Raw genomic sequence first — 24,909 nt, 5'->3', positions numbered from 1 at the left:
GTAGCAGATAGCTTTAGCCTTGGCAGTTCGACCATTCGAAGATTTCATGAGCAATCTCACCATCCGAAGTTTAGATTGAGGGGGACTGTTCTACCATCGAACATATATATGTAATCTCTTGCGCAGATTCATGCGCCATCCAGTGTAGTGGAAGATGGTACGCGGATGTCGGACGGAGAGGGTACCGTCAAACGATTAATCGGAATACGGTCGATTAATCGGAATTTAACGTTTGTGCAAATATATGTACATAGTTGATAATAGTTTGCCTTTTTAGGCCCCCTTTGATTCAAAGAAAATTCATAAGAATTTTAGAGAATTTCATTCCTATAGAAATTTTTCCTACAAAGCCCTTTGAATCAAAGGAATGAACCCTATGGAATCCTATGAAATTATACAAGTTTTGGAGGAATTTTAACAAGAGGTAGAACCTCATGGAAAAAATCCTTTGAGTCTTTATCTCTCCTCAAATTCCTGTATTTTTCCTGTGGTCCAATCAAACGATCATTCCTACGTTTTTTCTGTGTTTTGTAATCTTCTGTTTTACACTTACATTCCTATCAGAATCCTATGTTTTTTCTATTCCTTCGTTTTTCCATTCCTGTGATTCAAATGGGCCCTTAGGAGGGAAAATACAGGATATGACATTAACTTCACATCTATTTAAGATATTTTTTTCTTAAGACCTATTTGAAATTTAAACAAAAGATTAACATAAGATGTTGGACATCGTATTACATTTGGAAGAGGATTAGATGGAAAGAACATATTACTGTCACCTGCGGGAAATTTGGAAGTGCAAATGTACAGCTCTATACTAGAGAACACAGTAATGGGTAGGATTGTTGTGGGCTGGGCAATGTAATAACGGTGATTATACAGCCGATTAGTCAAAAAGGTCCATTAGTCGCTAATTACTGGGTTTACGCGTTCTTTGCCGATTAATGAAGCCCATATGATCTCGTCGTGATGGACTGCTCACCGTTTCCGAATTAACGGACGCATTAACGGCCGTACAATCCGTTTTCCACAGCACTAGCGCCATCATTAACACGCAATCGTGGCACCATCGACGTTCCACCAAACTCTTAGTTTTCATCACATGCGTGGGTGCAGCACAAGTGCACCATGCGTGCATGTCACTCTCTCCTCCCTCCAGTTTTCATAGCAGGCGTCGATGCAGCACAAGTGCACCACGCGTCCATGTCGCTCTCTCCTCTCTCCAATGACACAAGCAGTTCAGCGCTTATAGTAGCAAAGAGGCAATCTCCTCCGTCCAATGTCAGGTACGCGCTTATAGTGGCAAAGGGGCACGCAAACAAAACGATGGATGGAGTTGATGCAGATACTGCCTTTCCTAATTCCTGTTTATTTGTCTCTAATATCTCATATGCATGTATGGGTAGAATGTGCACTCGTTAGTGTTTAAGATCTAGGTTTAGGCGAGAGATACATAAGAAAAGAAATACCGAGAAACAAACAAACAACATAACATATATTCTAGAGGCTTCCCAAATTAAATATCTTTCCCCTTTGTATCTATCTCACTGGTGGAGAAATCATCTTTACTCCCGCTTGGAAACCCCCTTTAGTCCCGGTTTTCCAACCGGGAGTAAAGATCCCGGACTAAAGATGTCCATCTTTAGTCCCGGTTGAAATAACCGGACCCCGGTTGGTACCACCAACCGGGACTAAAGATTCCCTCTCTTTAGTCCCGGTTGATGTTACCAACCGGGACTAAAGAGATAATAACGGCAGTACTAGATGGTCCCCCTTTTTTTTCTTTTTATTTTCTCCCGAATCAAGTAGGCAAATCCCCAAATCCCCAAATCCCCAAATCAAAGTAACATCCCAAATTCACATCACCAAATTCACATCACAAATCATAAAGTTACTTATACACACAAATCAAATACATCACAAAATCCTAAAAAATTACTCAAATACATCACAGATCCAAACAATAAATCATAAATCTGTACATCTCAGTGAATCACAAATTAAAAAAAACAAAAAAAATGATGTCGCTGCAGCCGCTCGCCACGACCGCTGGGCGCGGCCCCGCCGGCCGCGGCTGCCGCCGCCCGCCGCCGGCCGAGGCCCCTCCGCCCTCCGCCGGGCGCGGCCCCGCCGGCCTGCGCCCCGCCGCCCGCCGCCGGCCGCCTCCCTCGTCGCCCGCCGCTGACCGCCGCCGCCCACGGCCCCGACGCCCGCCGGATGAGAAGGGGAGGAGGGGAGGAGAGGAGGAAGGGAGGAGGTGGAGGAGAGGGGAGGAGGAAGAGAGTTAGAGAGGAGAGATCTGAGGAGAGGGGGAGAGATTCGATCCGCTAAGTTGTAACTGTGGAGGAGAGGATAAGGGATAGGGATTATATACTACGTGTTCAATTTTAGTCACGGTTGGTATTACCAACCGGGACTAAAGAACCGTGACTAAAGTGGTGAACCGGGACTAAAGATATTCGGCCCCCTGACATGTATCTGACAGAGGATGAACCGGGAGTAAAGATCATCTTTAGTTACCAATTGGGAGTAAAGATCAAAATTTTTATAACCGGGACTAAGAATAATCTTTACTCCCGGTTCTTTATGAAATCGGAACTATTGTGGATTTTGCCAGACCGATCAAAGATGGTTTCTCCACCAGTGTCTATGTCATGCTTGTTGGCTTTGTGTCAGCTGATTGGCTGCCTTTATCATTCTTTAGTTGAGCGACATGTGGCGGCTTTGTGTCAGCTGATTGGTTGCCCTTATCATCCTTTAGTTGAACGGCACGTGGCGAGATACAAGCGACGAATGGAGTTATGCAGATACTGCATTTCCTAATTACTGTTTATTTGTCTCCAATATCTCATATGCATGCACGGGTAGAGTGTGGACTAGTTAGTGCTTAAGACCTAGACTTAGGCGTATCTCTCATACATGTGCTACGCATGCTTGACAATGTGTCACAAACAGATTTCAAGGGGAAATGGTAGGAGCCCAAGAATAATGTTGTAAATTTGCGTTAGGAACAAAATTTCAATATTTATAGTGGAAAGCTAACGAGTTTCACGATCTCGATCATACGATGGAGTCCGCCGGCCGCCAGCTCATCCGAGTACTGCCTAGCAGTCGTGAATATGGTATGTTTACATACGTAGCCAAAATTCATGATCGCTTGGGAGGTTCACTAACCCAGAAAAAAGAAATGATTTCACTCATATTTCAATTCATACCTTGACCGTCATCCACCCTAACTTGAAGTGACCATACATAGGTATTGCTGATCATACGTGTGAAGCGAAGCGAAGGAAACTCATGAATCCCGGCACAAAAGGAGTTGGCTAGCTCGTTGCCGGTACTGTGCTTTGCAGTGCAAAGGCCTCAGCCTAGGCAATTGTAAGCCCAATATAGTTTACCTTTTTTTTTCTCTCTTTTTGCGGGGAGGCCCAGTATAGTATTATCTTTTTCTCATTTTCTCGGTTTCGGGGGCAATAGAATTTGCCACTAGCTCATTCATCGGCTGAGTTTTTTCTATTTTTTGATGGATTGAAAGGAAAAATATCACCATTTATTTTTGTTGGTGTTGGTGGTGTTATTCAAAAGATAAGACCTGACTGATGCTTTAGGTCATATGTGGAGTTTAAATCACGTCCATAAATCATAATATCAAATATAGCATGTCTCTCATCTTTCAAAACCATTACAAATGTAATCCCAAGACAGTTATTGTAGACTGTTTTATTTAACGTGACAAAATATTCCTTCTCTCTCTCCCCCTCTCCGCTCTTTTCACCGTCTCTATCCAGGTCTCCAGTGCACGCAACCGACGAGGAGATGGCTGGTGGGCAGCAGCCGGCTGGGAGAAGGCTGATAGGCGGTGGAGAGGAGCTAGGTGGTGGCAGCGACGATGATGTCACTCCTAGGAAGGTCCTAGGACCTTCGCTTCCGTCTCGCTACCACGGACCTCTTCTGCCCAGCCTCCTCCACTCCTACCTCTCTCCGCCTAGCATCCAAATCCGTGCGTCATTCCTCACCATCGATAGTGTCGATGAGCGGCCACAGTAGAGCTCAGGCACGACCACTACTCCGGAGCTCCACGGGGGTGATAATTGCAACAAGCGGCGGGTAGAAAGGAGACCACTGGCGAGTGGCGGCTGGTGGGTATAAGGGCAGCCACCAACAGGAAGATGGGCGACACGTTACATTCAGGCCAGTACCCCTTGACGCCATCTTCCTCCCCCGTTGTGTCCTCGAGGCAGACACATCGCCAATGTGCGGAGGTATGGTGAAGGAGGTCTAGTAAGCGAACGTTCGCCAGTGGCCAGTCGCGCGAACCGTTCCCATGACCTTTCTTTCATTCGTGCGCCTTAGGGCATTAGCAATGCGCCACCCATTTTGCGGAGCTTGGGGTTACCACGTAGGACAAAGACACAGGAAGAATAATACTTTGCCACAAGTCTCATAGTGCTATTTAGCCTCAAACAGGAGCCACACAAATAAAAAAATCATTTCTCTCTCCCTTATCCTCACAGTCGGCTCCCCACCTAGCCCGCCCGCGTCACGCGCGCCTCTCTATCTCCGCCCGCGAGCCGGATCCCCCCTTCTCCGGCCGCCGCGCCTCCCCTTCCTCCTCCGGGGCAGCGGTGGTGCCAACCCACCTAGCTGCGGCGTCGAGCGGCGCGGCGGACGACGGCGGCGGCGCTGCGAACGGCGACGGCGGCACAGACGGCCCGAGCGGCGACGCCGACGCCGGGTGGCCCATACGGTGACGACGCCAGCAACAGATCGGGAGCTCAATGGTGCTGGTCAGCGGGGCGGCTCCCCTCCTCCTCCTCTTCTGGCCGTCGCGGATCGAGGGGCAACGCGGCCATTGGCGGGGCTGCTCGAGCGCCTCCCCTCCTCCTCCTCTTCCGGCTGCCGTGGATCGGGGTGGCGAGGGACGGCGAACGATGCCTCCCCTCCTCCTCTTCCGGTCGGATCCCCATCCATTCGGCGCCAGCGCCACCTTACCGCCGGATCCCCACCTCGGCGATGGCCTCTGGCGGCTCGGGGGCCGACGAGCTCGGCGAGGGACGGCGGACACGGATCGGGCAGCGAGGGACGGTGGAGCTCCTTCCTCCTCTGGCTGACGATATCGGCGGCGTGGAGCGCGAGGATGACCGTTCTCTATCCTCCCTCTCTCATCCTTGACACGCCGTGGGTCCCACCTGCGACTGAGGAACACGTGGCCAAAGTGTGCTACGCATTCCGGGGGAGGCCGCGCGGAAGGAGTACGTGGCACCGAATATTCGATTTTGGTATTGAGGCCAAACGCCACACAAGCGCATTGTGAATGGCCTTACCATGCCTATGCATGCAAGACATGATCACGTGGGAGTTGCTTCAAGATTTTTCCGCACATAGAATGTTATTTAATTTTTCTGTAATCACGTTCACATATGTTAACGGAGATGGTTCGTTCACAATGGACGTTCCTATTTTTTAATTTTTGAAAAATATCATTTCTTTAACTCTTTTTTTCTCTATTGAATTTTCTATATTATACTTTCTAATTAGATATAAAGTTGTTTTTATATAGAGAGTTTATATGCATAAAGTATTTATATATAATGTTTATATGTGTAAAGTTTCTATGAAAGGAGTTTATATATGTAAAGTTTCTATAGAAAATTTATATACCACTAAATTTGCAAATTGAAATACAAAATATATTAAAAAAATATTCGAATAAAAAATAACCTAATAGAATGTCCCATTAACCAATCACACAGTAGACATATATAATTTTATGAAGTCAAGCTCATAAGGCCCAGACACACGACTCGTGAAATACTCGCGCTTTTGACAGCTCCACGGACTCACGGTAGGCTAACCAAAACAGGGAACTTTAGAATCCGTCTCGCCATGCGGTAGAAAAACTAATTTTGAATCTGTTCGCGTCTCGCGCACGTTTGTGCAGTACACTTCCCCGGTATGGTGTCACTCTCATCTCCCCAATAATTAACATCATGTTCACCATGTTTTTTTTTCTAATTGAGGTATTCCTCCTTGTTAAGGTAATCTTCACATAGATTGATGAGTAGTACACATATAATATTTCTCACTAATTCTATCGCAATAGTGTCGAGAGATATCAGCGACTAGAGCTGAACGTGCTACAATATAACGAAAATATGGCATGGGCAAAACAGAGTCTAAGCCCACCACCAACCAACAATGAGTGGGGTGTGACTGAGAGTAGCGAGAGGATGAGTCGTCGGTCAAATCTCATGTGTGGCATAAAAAAGTAGTCACAGTTATTCTTTATAGATTAAAATTTCAAGCATGATAAAATTATGGTATAATAATTGAGATGAAAAAAATGAAGCTCTAATCTTTCCAATTTACTAACTAAGTAACAACATCTTCACAATAACAACCAAATAAAGATGCTTCCACCTTTCAACAACTCCGTAACAACATCTTCACAATAACAACCAAATAAAAATGCTTCCACCTTACCACAAGCAAATTAATTTTATTTTCTAACTAACGCTCTAACTAACAGAGTTATTGCTAGCAAATATTTTGGTAATGTAACAAATAGGTGAAAGCAGATTGTTTATCTTCTATTGCATCTTGTTATCTAATGGTGATGCAGATAGTGCTTATTTTCATTGCTATTTGTTTTTCTGCAATATCTTATATACATGAGCAGATAAATTAATTTTGTCGCTCCAATTTATTTTCTCTGGTATATGTGTGAATGGCAATTGCATATGTGGCCAGCAGATTTCGAGGGAAAATGACAATAACTTGTGTTAGGAGCCAAATCTATCAAGAGATGATCACTAATTATAGTGGAAAGCTGACGAGCTTCCTCATCCAAGTTTCGCCTAGCTGTCATGACTATGCTATGCGTACACGTAGCCAGTACTCATGATTATTTGGGACTTGGGAGGTTGATCACCAACCCAAAAAAATGATTTCACTCAGTTCATGCCTTCACCATCGTCCGCTCTAATATGTACTTTCTCCGTCCTGAAATATAAATCTAAAAGAAGATTAGACATAATCTAACATTTAGACATAGATATATCTACACTCATATTCAAATACATTATACTAGGTTGTGTTCAATTATTTTTTAGATTGTTATATTTCAGGATGGAGGGATTACTACCTACGAGGCTACGACACATCTTTATTACTCATACCTGTCTCTATAAAGGTCTCAGCCTATGCTGTCTAGGCAATTGTTGGGGCCCAATATAGTATTTTCTTTTTTTTCTTTGTTAAATACGTTTACTTTAGGTCCTCCAATATGTCGTCGAGTCTAAACTTTGTCCCTTAACCAATATACCATGTATAGCCAACTCACGATATTGTGCCAACTTTAATTCCTGGACAATACAGTGACCGGCTTTGACTAATGTGGCGAGTGAAATCCATGTAGACCCCACATGTTAGCAGCCACTCTCTCTCAGTGCGCGCAGCACTGCCGGCCAGGCGGACGCTGAACGAATACGTCTTTGTTCAAGCGTACTAGCGCGAGCACCACCGCCGCGCAGCCGTCCCCCACGGCCGGGGCCCCAAGCTTTCGCCTCCATGGCGACGAACACGCCGTGCTGCAGCAGCTAGCGCGCGCTAGAGCCACAGGTTGAACCGACCGACGGACATCAGCCGCACCTCGAGCTCCACCAGCCGAGCGCAGACCGTAGCACCCACACATCCGCATCCGGCATCCGCATTGTCTCTATCGGACCGCAGGGCACGCCACGTTCTCCCGGTTGATCCACGCCTGGGGTCTCGCCGGCGACACCGCCAGCCACGCGCGCGATCCCTCTCCTCGCTCTGCACCATCTCCACCTCCCTCGTAAGCACCCACAAACCCACGAACACTAACTACAAGGAGCTGCAAAACCGAGCAGTGATTTACCATCGACGATGCCGTCATGCATGGGAGCAAACAGACCCTGCGGGGCACGGGCGGCGGGGATATGATGAAGCCGGCCGGCAAAAACCGAATCGACAACGAGAGCACACCAATCCACGCAAGCATCCGACGCACAAGCGCGTGATACGCGGGGCCTTCATCGTCACAGTCGCCCAGCGGCAGCGGCCTCCACCCTTCGTGCGGCATTGCGTAGTGCTCGCAGCACACTGAGGAAGTCGTCCTCCTCCTCCCAACGTGTCGGCGGCAGCGATGAACTCGTCGACGGCAATGCCCATATGTCGATGTCGTCGGTAGATCCTGCTCGCCACCGGAGCCATCCTACGATCCCCCATCCCTCCTTCTCCGCCGCCCACACCATGTGGCCTCGCGCGCCACACGCAACGTCTGCTCTCACGCCGGCAGCGCCCTTCTCCCGGACTGACGCCGCCGAGGAAAAGGGAGAGAAACAGAGAAATAGGGGAATGAGAAGATGTTACTTGCATGTGAGGTCCACCAATTTTTAGTTTTTAGTTAAACTGAATTTGTCTGACAAGTGGGTCTCATGCTAACTCAACCACCACATCAGTCGAAACCCGACACTATACTCCCATGGGATCTAAGATACACCGGTTTTACAAATTGATAGATACGTTGTAACTAGTATTGCGGTTTAGGAATGGATTTTAAACTCGCTGACCCTGAACTTATTCCTTTCTTTTTCCGGGTAGGCTCAATGCAATTGGCGCTAGTGTTATGTTTTCTGGTTTTCTCGGTTTTGGTATAATAGAATTTGCCACTGGCATGTTAAGCACGGCTGGGGTATTTATATTTTCGTGAAAAGAAAAAAATATTTTATATTATTGTTGTTGATGAAAGATTAAGAACTGAATGACGCCAACATGTACGAGATGGTAGACCCAGACACATATATACATTTATTTTCAGAACGCAAACCAAATATGTAACGATTCCTGTATGTAATATGTAACAGTAATATACTGAAAAAGCATGCACGTATGGGTGCTCGGACGGTTTAATTACTGTTCATCAGAGTTTCCCCGTACGTATTTATTGCTAACTATATCTTTAAAGTGGTAAGAGACATATTCGCCCATAGAAAAACATCGTGGTGATTTCGTCACAATTTCAAAACATATTGGCTCAATCTATATATTCGTCCATAGCAAAATATTTGTGGTGATTTTATTAATCTCAAAACATAATGGTTCGGTCTTCTATAGATGATCATAGTGTTCGTATGGCTGATTATACACGCGTGTTTGTAGTGTGCTTTAAAAAGAACTAACGCACGCACACACGAGAGTGCTTTGCTAATCTCCTCGAACACGTCATCGATGCCTCTCACGGAACGGAGGCAAAAGTATCGCCGTCAGTCCGTAACGGCCGTGACACGAGGCGGACGGACGGACGGACGGATCGGTGGTCAATGCCTGGCTGACCGACGCCGTACAATGAACCTTCGCCTTCTAGAAGCTATGTGTGGCTCAACTCAATCAAGCGGGACGTCTCGTGTGCGGCGTCGTCGCGCGTCGAAATTTGCATGCCATGCACGTGCGATATCTGGCGCCCGTTCTGATCCGATCAGGCCGGTCGGTAGGTAGCTTAGCTCAGCTACTCGATCGCTGACGATGCGCACCGCACCGCGCGCGCGTGAGTCACCACGTACGCCGAGAACCTCAGCTCACATGTTCACGTAGGACTCCGTAGCACGCGTCGTGGTCTCATCGGCATCTAGAGAAAAATCACTATGGACTGGTTTTGGTCACGCGCCTGTGGTTTTCATTACTCCCTCTGTCACGTAGTATGAAAAATTTTAGATGGAAGTAATATTTTTAGTACTATGAACCTGAACAGGAAACTTAATCAGATTCCTGGTAGTAATAAGAGATATCACATACTTCAAAATCACTTATATCATAGAATGGAGGAAGTAAGATTTAGATTTTATTTCGATTTTTGTTAACACGTTTTCCAAACTACTAAACGGTATATTTCGTATAAAAATTTTCGGACTTGCCATCTTTTTGGGCTGATCTCAGTCGGCTTTAATGTCCGTCCGATTGCTCCGTGCGAGACTACGTGTCTTCGGCTGTGCCTGTTCGCGACCGTTCGATTTCCTCCTGATCATATCCTATAAAGTAAGGGCTGCATATGCTTTTGTTTTATAACTTTTCCAATGTAAAATTTAAATTTATACCCCACTTATATCTCACTTACACATCACTTACATATGTAATTATTATGTAATTATGGGACTTACATATGTAATTTACTAAACTTACACTATAAATATACTAAACTTACATATGTAATTTAGGGACTTACAATGTAAATACACGCCGACTATTTTTTTTTGAAAAATATGGCACCATAAATATAGCTACTCCCAAAATTTTCTATATAAAAGTTGTTTTACAATATTAAATATATATATTTGTCAGTTTGTAATAATTAAAATTTAATTAATTATATGCTAATTACTTTCTCGTTTTACGTACACCAACTTTTAAACACCACCAAGTTAGGCAACTGGCACGTTCCCACTCCAAACCCTTCATCCGAAACTAAATAAAACACAACAAAGTTCATTACTGTTTTTCATCGTTTCTGTTCTGAAAATTTCATCGTTTATTAATCGTTCGTAATTCGAATTATGCTGGGGACAAACAAAGAAGAAAGAAAGAAAGAAAGTACTGTAACGTCGACGTCGATTGGTCAAGGCGCCTCACGATTGTCAAGAAGGCATGAACCTTCCGCTCCTCCTAAAGACACCGATTCCACGTTTTCGCTAAGCCAGAAAATCGCCGTTTTATTCCGCGTCTTTCCGGTCTCCTTTCCGAGTCGCCTCTCGCCGACGCTCTCCATAAATACGAGCCCCCAGTCTTCTCCTCTCCTCCTACGTGCAACCGCTCGCGAAAAGCCAGTGCGACACAGCGGCGGCGGCGAGATCGTCTGCGTCTTCTTCGCCGTCGTCGTGGTCTCCGTTCTGCTTCGTTTTTTTACCGGTACGGTTTCCAAGATCTCACCTCTCTCTATCTGCTGCCTCGTGATCTCTGCGTTGAAAGCTCGTTGGTTTCTTCTTCTCCCTATGCTGTTCGTAGCCAGCTAGCCATGTTCTTGGGTTGTGAATTTTTATTAGCAGGGTAAATTTTAGGATTTGATTTTTAAGTTTGTTCCATCTTGTTTGGAGTAGTGATCTCTTTTTGAGATTTATGACAGCTTTGACAAGGGAAATGAAATCAGAGATTTTATTAGTATGTGGTGCTCCACCACGAAGTAACCAGTTGGCCCTTATTTTGTCTCGGTCTATTGGTCCAAGCGGACTAAAAGACAACCAATAACTCAAAGAAAATTCCCATTTTTTTGGGTTAGAGAATATTCATTTCTGTGAAGTTTCCTGGTGCTTCTTCAGTTGTGATTCATTGCTGTTCTGAATGAAATTGAATTCTTAAAAAAGTTTAAACCAGTATTATTATTACCAATAACTTACTGACATGAGGGAAAAGATTGGATTTCTTAGCTTCTTGATTTCAAGAACGAATTCCACCCCCCCCCCTCCCCAAAAAAAAAAAATTCCACTTTTTTTTTCTGACAAATCTGCGTTTCCCCTACCAAAAGGTCTCCATGGACAACAACGCCGAGGCAGCGAATGACGGCGCCGGCGCCGGCGAGCGGCGGCGGCTGCCGGACTTCCAGCAGTCGGTGCGGCTCAAGTACGTGAAGCTGGGGTACCACTACCTCATCACCAACGGCGTGTACCTCCTCCTGACGCCGCTCATCGCCCTCGTCGCCGTCCACCTCTCCACGCTCACCGCCGGCGACGTCGCCGGCCTCTGGTCGCACCTCCGCTTCAACCTCGTCTCCGTCGTCGCCTGCACCACCCTCCTCGTCTTCCTCTCCACCGTCCGCTTCCTCACCCGCCCGCGCCCCGTCTACCTCGTCGACTTCGCCTGCTACAAGCCGCCGCCGGAGCGCCGGTGCAGCCGGGACGCCTTCATGCGGTGCTCCAGGCTCGCCGGATGCTTCACCGCCGCCAGCCTCGACTTCCAGCGCAGGATCGTCGAGCGCTCGGGCCTCGGCGACGACACCTACCTCCCCGCCGCCGTGCTCCGGGAGCCGCCCAACCCGAGCATGGCGGAGGCGCGGCGCGAGGCCGAGGCCGTCATGTTCGGCGCCGTCGACGACCTCCTCGCCAAGACCGGCGTGAGCGCCAAGGAGATCGGCGTCCTCGTCGTCAACTGCAGCCTCTTCAACCCGACGCCGTCGCTGTCCGCCATGGTGGTGAACCACTACAAGCTCCGCGGCAACATCGTCAGCTACAACCTCGGCGGCATGGGCTGCAGCGCCGGCCTCCTCGCCATCGATCTCGCCAAGGACCTCCTCCAGGTGCACCGAAACTCGTACGCGCTCGTCATCAGCATGGAGAACATCACGCTCAACTGGTACTCCGGCAACGACCGGTCGATGCTGGTGTCCAACTGCCTCTTCCGGATGGGCGGCGCGGCGATCCTGCTGTCGAACAGGTGGTCGGAGAGGCGCCGGTCCAAGTACGAGCTGGTGCACACGGTGCGGACGCACAAGGGCGGCGACGACAAGTGCTTCGGTTGCGTCACCCAGGAGGAGGACGGCGAGGGCAATGTCGGCGTCGCGCTGTCCAAGGACCTCATGGCGGTCGCCGGCGACGCGCTGAAGACGAACATCACGACGCTGGGTCCCCTCGTCCTGCCGCTGTCGGAGCAGCTCCTGTTCATGGCGACGCTGGTCGCCAAGAAGCTGCTCAAGATGAAGAACGTCAAGCCCTACATCCCCGACTTCAAGCTGGCGTTCGAGCACTTCTGCGTGCACGCCGGCGGCAGGGCGGTGCTGGACGAGATCGAGAAGAACTTGTCGCTGGGGGAGTGGCAGATGGAGCCGTCACGGATGACGCTGTACAGGTTCGAAAAACACGACCTGGTTCGAAGTCTCGTCCATTCTAATTATTTGATACTCCCTCTTTTCACAATGTAAGTTATTTTAGCATTTTTCATATTCATATTGATGTTAATGAATCTAAACATACATATTTATCTAGATTTATTGACATCAATATAAATGTGAGAAATGTTAGAATAACTTACATTTTAAAATAGATCATTTTTTAATATTCACGTCTTTTCTTTTTTTCGCTGTATAGGTTTGGGAACACGTCGAGCAGCTCGCTGTGGTACGAGCTGGCGTACAGCGAGGCGAAGGGGAGGGTGAGGAGGAGGGACAGGGTGTGGCAGATCGCGTTCGGGTCCGGGTTCAAGTGCAACAGCGCGGTGTGGAGGGCGCTCCGGTCGGTGGACCCGGAGGAGGAGGCGCTGAAGAAGAACCCGTGGATGGATGAGATCGATCGGTTCCCCGTGGTTGTTCCCAGGGTGTCCAGGATTTCAACCGACTGAGCTTGAATAGATTAATTTGGTGCTCCTTTGGAATTGGCACTTTTGTTAGGTGGATGCACCAAGGTGATTACGGATTGTTGGGTTTTGTGGTACTTGCAAATTGTTTTTGATCTTTTAATCTATTGTTAGGGTAGGAACAGGAGTGTGTTGTTGTGTCTGTCTTGTGGTTGTACGTTCACCACTTCAGCTTGGGTGTGTGATCAGTCCTCCAAATTTTCTGATTATGGACCAAATTTGGCGAATTTTGATTGGACGACATCTTTTGTGTTTCTTATGAGATATGACGCTCACCTCTAACCTGATTGTGGCACATGAAAGTCTTTGTATGGTTGGTTATCTTTAATCTTTAGTTGCCCCATATGGATTGATTTGTATGGTTATAACGGGATAAGTTGGCTCTAGCCGTTGCAGCTTTGCTGGTTTAGAGCCACCCAGCTACTTTTTAACACAAACAATAATGCAAACGAAATTATAATTTTTCAACCTTTTGGCATTAGATATTGGCAGTGACTATTGGAGTTAGGAGGCCTCATACAAAATTTCACCCCCCCCCCCCGGGGCCTCTCTCTCTCTCTATCTTCTTTTGGAAATACCATTGCTGTTACTAAAACCCACCATTTTTCTCAAGGCTGCAAAACCACCTGGTTCGGAAGGATACCATCCATCAAAGGGAAATTGGGAAGCAAGACAGGCAACACCAGCTTTGACAACACAAATCTCAAACCATCACATTCCCAGGCATGAATCAAAGCGGTGCCGCACTAGTATCTATCCCTCAGTCTGGCCGTCCTTGGGGAGGTGAAAGCCTTCGATCTTGCGAGCAGCGTCACTCACCGTGTTGACCTTCAGCTTCCCATTTGCATTCGGCGGCGACTCTTGCTCGTCACTGGTAGCTGGGCCCAGCTGCCAGATTCGGATGGTTCCATCCTCTGATCCTGATGCATACGACTCGCCGCCAGGAGCAAACCGGACGCAATGGACTGGACCGTGGTGGCCTTTGTTGCAAGCTGTTTTCAATAACAACAGTTAGGTGCATAGCTTCTAAAATAATAAACTTCCGTAACGATGACATTGAATGAACAACAATTGCATCAAATAGGGACTTAGGGAGTAGGAAATTTTATTTGTTATCATTCCATAATTTAAACAAATAGCCACATGTTAAAACTCAACCAGGCATGCGAAAGGGAGAAAATGGAAACAGAGGACCTGCCCACCCGGGTTCAAGTCATACACATGCACAAGTGTGGTAGGACACACCCAGCGACTGCGCGTTAGTGTGGTGTGTGCCCGATTTGTACTTGCAAAAAAATTGGACCATTTAGCATTCGTACTTCCTGAGAAAGTCATCACAGGTCAAAATAATAACAGAATGGGCTCATTGTGGGTGGCAGGCCAAAACAAAGCATAACCTACCATGCAACGATTTCTAGGGCATGTACAACTCCAAAAACTTGAAGAAGTTGGCATCATTAAGAAAACCAAATCAATTACTTTTGCAGGTTCCCATAAAAGAAATTACTTTTGCAGGTATAATCAGAAACAACTGTTGGGCTCAAACATTTCATTTAAGCCTCAAAAGTAATAAGTACTTACTTATTTCTTCACCAGTGAAGAAATCAAAGACATGGACCCACATGTCTTCTCCACCAGCAATGAATTTGTTCCCATACTTTGGTTCAAGAGAAGCTGATTCCACATTGCATGGCATATTATAGCTCTTAACAAGTCCGAAGCTGAAGAATAACCAGGAAATATTTTAATAAATGAGCTAATCCCAATTAATACTACCAACAACGCTTTGAATAGAAAATATCTTACTAATTTGCATCCCAAAATTTGACACTGGAACCATCAGCTGTAATGATGTACCGGCCATCTTGGCTTACTTCTGCACTAGTAACAGTAGCCTTGGTTTCAAGAGTTTGAGCAATTTTTCCACTCCTTACATCCCACAACCTATTCAGAGGCAACAAAAAGTTAATCAAAGAAGAGAAAAAATATACAGCTAATTACAATCTACTAACGTTTTTTAACATATTTTATGCTTCTTCTAGTATTACATCTTTAGACAAGATCCCTTGGAGATAAATAGTCAACCTCATTGGTCAGATCCCTACATGCCAGTTTCTTGGAGTCCTGAACACATGTCCCCAAATGGATTCACACACTGGTTACTTTAGATAGGTTTGCTATTTAAAGAGAGAAGATTAGGGTTTGCTTCCTAGAGAAGAGAAGAACTAAAACTTGCAAGTCTTAATAATGAAAAAAAATTAAGCAAAATTTAAAAGGAAATGACATTCAAGGATGTAGGTGTTACCCTAGGTGCTAATTTTGTTCTTGCAGTTTACAAGGTCCAACACCCACAAAATTTAAAAGGAAATGACATTCAAGGATGTAGGTGTTACCCTAGGTGCTAATATTTTGTTCTTGCAGTTTACAAGGTCCAACACCCACAAAATCAGAACAAAATGTGGACTCTGTGGGCAACAGTACGTCTGTCTTTTTGTTACTGTAATCAAACTTCTACACCACGACAGTAATCATAACAGGGAAGGAAAAAAGCAACCCTAAGCTGGGAAAAAAAAAGGAAATTCAGACACACCTTACGCCACCCATATCAGTGCAGCAACTTAATATAGATTGGTCACTATGAAGCCAAGCAACAGTTCTGACAGAGCCAGGAGATTTGTCAATCTCTCTTGGGGCTGCATCTGGGCGATTCATATCATATATACGTAAAATTTTCTCAAGACCTCCAGTAAGTAACAGGTGGGTGTCCTGAAAGAACATTAGCATTTTAATCAGGCTTCTCTATGAATGAAAGAAAACTTTGACCAGCAAAGTGGAAATTAATGACAAAATAGGCAACAAACAGTGTTAGACAAAATTATTCTCAAGGATTTAAAGAAAAATCTTCAAATGATTTATTAGGATACATTTGCATGCTTACAGCTGCTTTGAGATGGTTTCTATAATCATCTCAAAAAAATTTCAAGTGTGTGCGCGTGCGTGCGTCATCACTTAGAGCTTAAAAGGCAATGTTTATCAACAATTTTGTGCTTATTCCAAGAGTGAACCAGAAAGATGACATAAAAGTCAAGGAAAGTTGCAAGGTACAATTTTTGCATTCTAAAAACTAAGAGGTCAGAACGTTGCAAGGCTGCAGATCAACAGGTATCTAATATCAATTACACCTGTGTTTTGAAAAGATTGTTGCAATGACCAGAAATGTGCAGATTGATAGTTCAATAAACACTATCTAGGGCTGGTTCGTATAATTTGCACTCAAAAATCAATAAACATATAATAAAGTTGTCGCAGATGTATTTTGTTCCCTACAAAAATAGGATTCTAGGTCTAGGTAGTGAAACTAAGCTAATAGAATTCATGTCACTTCATGCGGCCACATGTAATGTCAGTCTGTCATAATTGACAATTTGACATAATCAAAAAATCAATAGTGAATATGAAGTGGCGGGTGTTTGCAGGTTAAACCCAAAAAACAATCACCATTGCTCTCTGCATACCGAAAGCAACCAATTGGGTAATGATAGCAGGAAATGAAAAGATTTTATTAAGAGAGAGGAGAGGGTATGAAGCTTTAAAATGGTTACAGTAAGTCAGGGAGAATATAACCTCAGAAAAAGCACATGCACGAACAATGTGCTTGTGTTCGAAGGAGTGAAGCTCTTCACCAGTTAGTGCATCCCATACTTTACTGCAAGGAATTTAAGAAAGTTAAAACAAACCCTCAGTAACAGAAATAGTAACATTCTAGGGACTTTGCTGCTTTGGTTCCTCTGAGGAAAATGCCCTTTCGCATCATCACTATATAAAACTTTGTTTTTTAATATTTAATGGGAGCATACCAGTTTGACATCAAACTAAGTAAAATGGTCTGTACCATGTATATTAACATGTCGGAACTATCTAGTAATTGGTTAACATTTCCTATCAATGGGAGCATACCAGTTTGACATCAAACTAAGTAAAATGGTCTGTACTATGTATATTAACATGTGGGAACTATCTAGTAATTAGCTACCATTTCCTATCCACTCAAGTCTCCAGGAAACAACAACACATAATATTTGTCAATTTCCAATACCACCACAATGGATAACATGCCAGCATTTATATCGTAGCAACACTACCAAGAACTACACTAGATAACAATCAAGTGATCATTAGATGCTCGCTCCGGAGAAAAACTCATTGCATTACACAGAAAGAACATATTTACAATTAACACCAATGCAACTTAACAGGCAAGAACCATACGCTGAGAAGTCAGCAGAACCAGAGGCGGCACGTAGAGCATTGGTGTCAAGGCAACAGCTCCAAACAGCACCTTTGTGACCTTCAAAGGTCCCAATCCAATCTCCAGTATCACCATTGCGAATCATTGGGTTTGAGTCTGGAAAGAAATGAAAGATAATATCAATCAATATCAACGACATAAAGAGTAGAAGAATTAATCCAACAAGAAGTGAAGCATATAAATGGAAGATTCTAACAGCATTACTTTCCACTGTATGGTGTCAAGTCTCAGGGGCGGGGAGGGGGAGTACACTTCCCTAGACTCTGTATCCAATATCCACAAGAAGCGAATCTACCAAATAATAGCAGTGCAGTGGCCGAATTTATTTAATGCTTAGAATTCGAATTATCGCAGTGGATCAATTTATAAAAAGAGATCAATGTTGCTGTTGAGATAAGAGTAGCACATGGGATATCAAGCTAAAGGTTGGCAGGAATTGTTGTTGAGATTAACCCAAAGAAGAATTATAAATTTAGACAAAAAAAAATAAACAAAGCATAAGCATAAAAATATCCATTTCTCTTTAAGGAAGAATTTACTCCCTATGATACATTCAAGCCGGGCACAACATCATACCGGTCCCTCATCTTTTTTATTTTTTATTTTGCATAGGTGAAAATCAGACCATCCAAGTAAAATGGATGCTGTAGACATGTGAACAACTAACAGATGGGTCCCATGTCTCAATGAATAGAGTGTATGTTCAGGTTTAACCTTCGATGCACTTTTGATGCATCACATTCAACGCATTCTGTTACTTGAATTCAAAATTTCAGGTCATTGAGCTTCTTACTAAACAACCTGAACTATTTGACATGGTCAATCTGCTTCAGCTACCGACAATTATTTATGGTCCAACCTCAAGGGCTCAAGCAGCGCCTACTGAAAACCGACACAAAGCCGAGCTGCACCAATCACATTTGCAATACAGCATACCATTATCTATCAGGCGCCGTACTACAAAACAATCGCATTGCAACGCATCGGCCTCCCAAGTCCCAACGAATCCAGAGCAAGCAATCAGAGCAAAGCAAAAATCGTCAGGGAACACGCGCGCGTTTACCCTTGCTCGCGCTGATGAGGAAGCAGCCGTCGGGCGTGACGGGGCTGTAGAAGAGGTCCACCACCGGCCGCGAGTGGCCGTGGCACACGAGCGGCACCCCCGCCTTCTTCCGATCCATCCCCACCCCGCAACTCCAGACCACCACCACCCCCAAAACCCTAGCCCTACCAACCGCGCGGCGGCCGCTGCTGCCTATAAAACCTAACACGGCGCCGCGCGGCGGAGGTAGCGCTAGCCCTAAGCTCCGATCAAACAAAAAAATGGCGGAGGATTTAGGGAGGGAATCGATGGAGCGGATCTGCAGGCGGGGTTAGATTGGTTTTATTGTGGTGGGTAATCACAGCGATGGGGGACGGAGAGCCGGGGGGAGGAGGGGTTTATATAGCGCGTCGGAGATGGGGTGCTCCGGTCGCCGCGCTCCGGTGGGAGTGGGAGCGTCGAGGGGAGGAGGAAGACGGACGGGGATGTGTGTGTGTGTGTGTGTGGAGGGGAGGTTGTTTTGTGGCCGTTGGATTTTGATCCGGTGGTAGAGGGGCTGTCTTGTTCCTTGATTGAGGACTTGAGCTAGGGCATCCGAATGGGACGAGACTCTCCTGACTTGGTGCCACTGACACGTGGGCCGCCCCACTTTTGATATGTTCTATATGTCAGTGACACTCAACTGCAGACTGTATAAAGTTAGAGATCTGTTTTCATCGGAATGGGATCCACGATAAATAGATTAAAATGAGAGGAAAATGTAAAGACCGAAAAGATACGTAAAATTTGGTAAGTCATTAGCGTACGATTAGTTGAATCCTGCACTTATGCTCAGCCTCAATTACATATGAGCCAAGCTTTTCCTTTTTTGTGTTGCTCCTGCTTGAGCTACATTACCGTGCTTTGAGCTATACAGAAAGAGAAGGGAGAGAGAGAGACTTGGAGGAAGAAGAAGAGGGTCTAAATTGAACCAACATGTAAAGATACCTAGCCTAAAGTGAAAAGTTTGATTTACACCTAGTCCAAGATGCAACTACGGTAATAAAAACAGACCCAAGATGCAATTTACTCTTAGGCCATGTTTAGATAATGGGTTTGGGATATGATTTCCCACCCTCAAAGGGTAAGTTTCAATCCTAGCCATCTATTTTTCTCACTCCATTTCATCCTATCCCTCTATTCATTTCCATTTCTCAATCCCACCTCTTATAACCCATTATCCAAACACACCCTCTATCGATAACAAGATGGTCCGTGGTGACTTTGCAAATCTTAAGATATGTTAGGCACAGTCTTTCATAGATGCTCATAGAGAGTGTGCGCGCGTTATAAGCGCCTTCGTTTGTACCATGTTTTATTTAAAAAAAATTGCCTAAAAAAAGATTTTATTTTCTCAGAACTCTTTGTTTCGTAGGAGCAGTATTTTTGTATTGTGATCCAATCCAATTCCGAATTCCACATGGGCCGGCCTCGCGGCTTCGTTTGCAGCGAGTTCCTCACCCTATAAACACGCAGCCACACAAGCAGAGCACGAGGGAGACCCAACCCAGCAAGCAAGCAAACCCAAACCCACCCACCTCCGCTCCGCGGCCGTCTTCTTCTTCCCTTTCTTCCACCGCAAGAAGAAGAAGAAACCCCACCCGAGCCAAGCCCCACACACAAAGCGAGCGACTCGGCGGCGGCGGCGATGGCCACGGTGGCGATGGACATCTCCAAGCCCCCTCCCGCGGCGGGCGGCGACGAGGCTGCGGCGGCGAAGGGGAGGGGCGGCGCCGGAGGAGGAGGTGGGGAGGGGCTGCGGCAGTACTACCTGCAGCACATCCACGACCTGCAGCTCCAGATCCGGCAGAAGACGCACAACCTCAACCGCCTCGAGGCCCAGCGCAACGACCTCAACTCCCGAGGTGACGTAACCCTAGCTGTATCACCGTGTGGGTGCGATGCTGTCCGCGGCTTGATGTGGCCGAATTGGATCGGCGCGTGCGTTGGTGGAAAACCTAGGTTTACTCCGTGGGTGTGTGTGCGGATCGTAGCCAAAGGCGCGATCTTTAGTTGCGATGTTTGGGCAAGAACTCTCGGGGCCAAACCCGTTAGGCAATTAGGGAACCCTAGCGTACTTGTATGGCACGCATTTGTAGCCACAGGCATGATTTTTTTTTAGTTAGTTGAGCTGCTGGTTGGCCATATGCTGATCTTTAGAACTTCCGTCAAATTTTGGTGGCCCCCATTTTGATCAATTATGTAGTATTTTGCAGGATATTTTTTCTTGATTTGCATTAGATGTAGCTATTATCTGCTTTAGTTGTGCATCTCTAGATCAGTTAGTTTATGTGCGCTTGGATGCCAAATCTAGTTGCGCTATAGTTGGCCATTTGCTTATCTTGACAACTTTTTGTCAGATTTCGATTGTTCCCTTTTCCTCCATTGTCTAGTATTTTACAGGATAGTTGATTTTGCATCAAATGGAGCCATCTGCTTTAGTCGTGTATTGATGTTTAAACGGCAGACTGTCTATTGCCGTAGTCAGTTTGAGTTGGAAACTATATACATGCGATAGTTTTGTTTAGCTGCGCTTGGGCACCACTTAGGCAGCAAATTTGAACATCGTCAGTTTCTTGATTGCATTGAATGTCTATTGCCTACTGGTATACACCGATGTTCTCGAGTTGTGAGTAAATAAACGGCAGTTCTGCCTTTCAAGCATTTCTTTTATTTGGTTGCAAAAATGTTCTTAGTTTTTCAGAAATTGTTCCATGTTGCCTTTCAGATGAGGATTTTGTGTTACTTTTAACTTTCTAATGCATTGTTTCATATTGAGAATCCGAAACTGAACTCCCTCTATACGAACATGATTAAGTGGGGTTCCTGTACTCCTTATTTTCCATTTCAGTGTGATTTCTAGCAATATAGAACTATACCTATATTAGGAATCTCTGTAAAGTGTGAATATTCTATCCTTGATTTGTGGAGTTCTACTTGATGCATGTGAAATGTTATCTTTTTCTTCTTTACTATTTCCCTCTAAATATGTTGTGCAATTTCATCTTGCAGTTAGAATGCTCAGGGAAGAGCTGCAGTTGCTTCAAGAACCTGGCTCGTATGTTGGTGAGGTGGTGAAGGTCATGGGTAAATCAAAGGTTCTAGTGAAGGTACATTCTCTTTATTCTTTTACATGATCTTTTCTATGATCAATACTTTAGGTGTGCCAATTTTATTACTTGTCCATGGACTTATTACTTAATTTTGATTGGTTGAAGCATCAAACCTAGCATTTGATCCATCTCTTGTGGTTGTCTATCATTCACTCTCTGTTGTAAATTTTTCTATGTGCTGTGACAATAACAATCTTCTAGTTCACCATACATAGTCAACTTTGCTTAACTACCTTATTAATCCTGATTGACTTCAGCTTGTCATATTTAATAGCCCATAAATGAGCATTATTTCTGCTCTTATAGACAACTCTGCAGTTATGCATAAAAAGGGTGATCCAGAACTCACAGAACTCCATACATGAAACTCATGTTATTACTCTGGCAAGCCCATAAGTGCTTCTGAATCTCAAGTACTCCTATCTTGTTATTGTAAAAATGTGAATGCTTAGGCCTATGGCTGTGACTATATGTGGAAGTGCAAATTTCTTGGTTTCTTGTTTGGCTTTTTATATTTATTTATTAATAGCTTGATGTGACTGTATTGACATGCTCACGATCTGTCACATTGTCATTTGGTTCTGTTAGCCCTTTTTGTAATGGAAATCCTAAATTTCTGTTTACCAGTGCTATTAACTTCTCAATATAATTATTCAGGTACATCCAGAAGGCAAATATGTGGTGGATATTGATAAAAGCATTGATATTACAAAGATCACACCTTCAACAAGAGTTGCTCTTCGAAATGATAGCTATATGCTTCATTTGATCCTGCCAAGCAAAGTTGATCCGTTGGTCAATCTTATGAAAGTTGAGAAGGTTCCTGATTCTACTTATGATATGATTGGAGGTCTTGATCAGCAAATCAAAGAGATCAAAGAGGTTTGTATATAATTTCAATGTACTATTGATGCATCGCATATAGCACATTCTGACTCATGAACTCAACTTTTAGGTCATTGAACTTCCTATCAAACATCCAGAGCTATTTGAGAGTCTTGGAATTGCCCAACCAAAGGTTTGAACTTCTTAACAATATCATCTTAAACGATCCTATTTTTAAGTATTAGCAGAAAATATTAACTCTCTTTTTTCAGGGTGTCCTTCTCTATGGCCCTCCAGGCACAGGAAAAACATTGTTGGCACGTGCAGTTGCTCATCACACTGACTGCACCTTCATCAGGGTGTCTGGTTCCGAGTTAGTTCAGAAGTACATTGGTGAGGGTTCTCGGATGGTCCGTGAACTCTTTGTTATGGCCAGGTAAACTGAGCAAAAATACCCTGAGTTCTTCTATTATAGTGAAAGCATTATTGGCTTGCAATCTGAACTATAGTTCTACATATGCACTCTGTTGTCAGTGTAGGCTTAATTGTTTGGTTAACATATTACAGGGAACATGCACCATCCATTATTTTCATGGATGAAATAGACTCCATTGGATCTGCTAGGATGGAGTCTGGAACTGGCAACGGTGACAGTGAAGTCCAGCGAACCATGCTTGAGCTTCTGAACCAACTTGATGGTTTTGAAGCATCAAACAAAATAAAGGTGTGCCACTGCTTTGCATATGTTATATGTGCCGATTAATAACCGTGAAGGAGTTTATTGTGACACGTTAAATGTTCCATGCAGGTTCTGATGGCAACAAATAGGATAGACATCTTGGATCAGGCCCTTCTGAGGCCTGGTCGCATAGACAGGAAAATTGAATTTCCTAATCCTAATGAGGATGTAAGTGCTGATAACTTACTGTATATTGTTTGTGTTAATTTTTCCATGATTTCTTGTGTTGATGATGCGCTTATCTTTTGCTTTCAGTCACGCTTTGATATCTTGAAGATTCATTCAAGAAAAATGAACTTGATGCGTGGTATTGATCTGAAAAAGATCGCTGAAAAGATGAATGGGGCTTCAGGAGCCGAGCTCAAGGTTTGTTTAGTCTTTACTTTCATCTGTTATAAAACATTGTACTGTGTATTTGTCTCACACGAGTGATTATTGCGAGATTAGTTTAAATCCCTCCGCTACTTCCGTTTGTCATGCGCCATGCGCGGGCTACCGAACCAACACTGTGACATTGCCACTTTGATCGATGCTATTGCTACATGATTTATTTGTCCCTTGGTATCGCTGCACATGCCTAATATGATGATCAATTGTGAATGGAGGGAGCATTGAAAAATTATTATTGTGCTTACATAGAAGGCTCCTGACGAGACTTTTCTATTACCCCTAAGTGCATCTATACATGTTTCCCGTTCCATTTTTTTTCTCTTGTAGTTCAAGTTTCCATTAAGATGTCCAAGGATTAACAAGGTTCATTGACTCTGGATTTAATTGAGCTAACGTTGTGATGTATTGTGGCAGCAACACCGAAGTTCGAATTACATTGTGCTGGTCTAACGCTACCAGTAGTGTCATGACATCAAAATGTTTAACTAGTGTCTCTGGAAAATTGAGCAGAATGTTCTATGCAGAATTTCACTGCATGTGCACTTATGAAGAGTTCCATTTAATTTAGTTTCAAAACAATGTGCATATATACACAGCACTATAGAACGTCATAGCTCCTATACCTTGTGATCATGCAACTTTATTCACTTTCTCTTTCATCATCTTCAGGCGGTCTGCACAGAAGCTGGAATGTTTGCTCTTCGTGAGAGAAGGGTGCATGTAACACAAGAGGACTTTGAGATGGCAGTGGCGAAGGTGATGAAGAAAGACACGGAAAAGAACATGTCCCTACGGAAGCTCTGGAAGTGAAGCTCACGTCTTAATAGCCTAAGCTTTCACTGCATCGCTGAAGCAGCGGAAGCATGTAACTGCATGTTGTGGACTTCTTCCATGTGCTTTAGAATATGTTGTTCCATGGTTAACTTTCAGATTTTAAGATGCACCTATGATAATATGATGTTGAAAAGTTTAATTTATTGAATTGGCTAGATACACGATATGACATTGCTTTCTTGCAATGTACCCCTACGCTGCCTACTTGGGTTGTTTGCTTGCCTGTTTTGTGATCTCTCAAGTCAGAACATTTGATTTTTCA

General features: G+C 44.6%; 3 protein-coding genes across 4 annotated transcripts; 2 read left to right on the top strand and 1 right to left on the bottom strand.

Moving 5' to 3' along the window:
• The first annotated feature begins 10,816 nt into the window (after nt 1-10,816).
• LOC4328676 (3-ketoacyl-CoA synthase 11) lies at nt 10,817-13,597 on the top strand. Of its 2 annotated transcripts, none has more exons than XM_015771423.3 (3): nt 10,817-10,923; nt 11,537-12,852; nt 13,092-13,597. In XM_015771423.3, exons 2-3 carry the CDS (start codon nt 11,543-11,545, stop codon nt 13,339-13,341), a joined length of 1,560 nt encoding a protein of 519 aa, XP_015626909.1. In that variant the 5' UTR covers nt 10,817-10,923; nt 11,537-11,542; the 3' UTR covers nt 13,342-13,597. The 2 variants fall into 2 exon arrangements, with proteins under 2 accessions (XP_015626909.1, XP_015626910.1); XM_015771424.3 differs by having other exon boundaries at nt 11,537-12,871.
• A 199-nt stretch (nt 13,598-13,796) lies between these two features.
• Nucleotides 13,797-19,200, bottom strand: LOC4328675 (uncharacterized). Its single transcript, XM_015771426.3, has 7 exons — nt 18,729-19,200; nt 17,626-17,761; nt 16,981-17,062; nt 15,947-16,122; nt 15,163-15,300; nt 14,938-15,077; nt 13,797-14,348 (listed from the first exon to the last, which is right to left on the bottom strand). The coding sequence occupies exons 1-7, from the start codon at nt 18,844-18,846 to the stop codon at nt 14,110-14,112; spliced, it is 1,029 nt and encodes a 342-aa protein (XP_015626912.1). The 5' UTR covers nt 18,847-19,200; the 3' UTR covers nt 13,797-14,109.
• A 1,039-nt stretch (nt 19,201-20,239) lies between these two features.
• On the top strand, nt 20,240-24,909 carry LOC4328674 (26S proteasome regulatory subunit 8 homolog A). The gene is made up of 9 exons (XM_015771429.3): nt 20,240-20,611; nt 21,759-21,856; nt 22,517-22,741; nt 22,815-22,877; nt 22,957-23,120; nt 23,252-23,408; nt 23,493-23,591; nt 23,679-23,789; nt 24,483-24,909. The coding sequence occupies exons 1-9, from the start codon at nt 20,395-20,397 to the stop codon at nt 24,621-24,623; spliced, it is 1,275 nt and encodes a 424-aa protein (XP_015626915.1). The 5' UTR covers nt 20,240-20,394; the 3' UTR covers nt 24,624-24,909.

The sequence above is a fragment of the Oryza sativa genome, chromosome 2 (assembly GCF_034140825.1).
Source record: "Oryza sativa Japonica Group chromosome 2, ASM3414082v1".
NCBI classification, from domain to species: Eukaryota; Viridiplantae; Streptophyta; class Magnoliopsida; order Poales; family Poaceae; genus Oryza; species Oryza sativa.
Note: the sequence above shows the minus strand (reverse complement) of the source record. Positions and strands in the feature narration are given on the sequence as shown.

Excerpts from the sequence above, each read along its gene's own strand:
- LOC4328676 (XM_015771423.3), top strand. The coding sequence starts at position 11,543 with ATGGACAACAACGCCGAGGCAGCGAATGACGGCGCCGGCGCCGGCGAG. Across the intron at positions 12,853-13,091 it reads TCACGGATGACGCTGTACAG|GTTTGGGAACACGTCGAGCA; the intron begins GTTCGAAAAACA and ends TTCGCTGTATAG.
- LOC4328675 (XM_015771426.3), bottom strand. The coding sequence starts at position 18,846 with ATGGATCGGAAGAAGGCGGGGGTGCCGCTCGTGTGCCACGGCCACTCG. Across the intron at positions 16,123-16,980 it reads GTGCATGTGCTTTTTCTGAG|GACACCCACCTGTTACTTAC; the intron begins GTTATATTCTCC and ends ATGTTCTTTCAG. Across the intron at positions 15,078-15,162 it reads AAATTTTGGGATGCAAATTA|CTTCGGACTTGTTAAGAGCT; the intron begins GTAAGATATTTT and ends GTTATTCTTCAG.
- LOC4328674 (XM_015771429.3), top strand. The coding sequence starts at position 20,395 with ATGGCCACGGTGGCGATGGACATCTCCAAGCCCCCTCCCGCGGCGGGC. Across the intron at positions 23,409-23,492 it reads AAGCATCAAACAAAATAAAG|GTTCTGATGGCAACAAATAG; the intron begins GTGTGCCACTGC and ends TGTTCCATGCAG. Across the intron at positions 23,592-23,678 it reads TTCCTAATCCTAATGAGGAT|TCACGCTTTGATATCTTGAA; the intron begins GTAAGTGCTGAT and ends TTTTGCTTTCAG.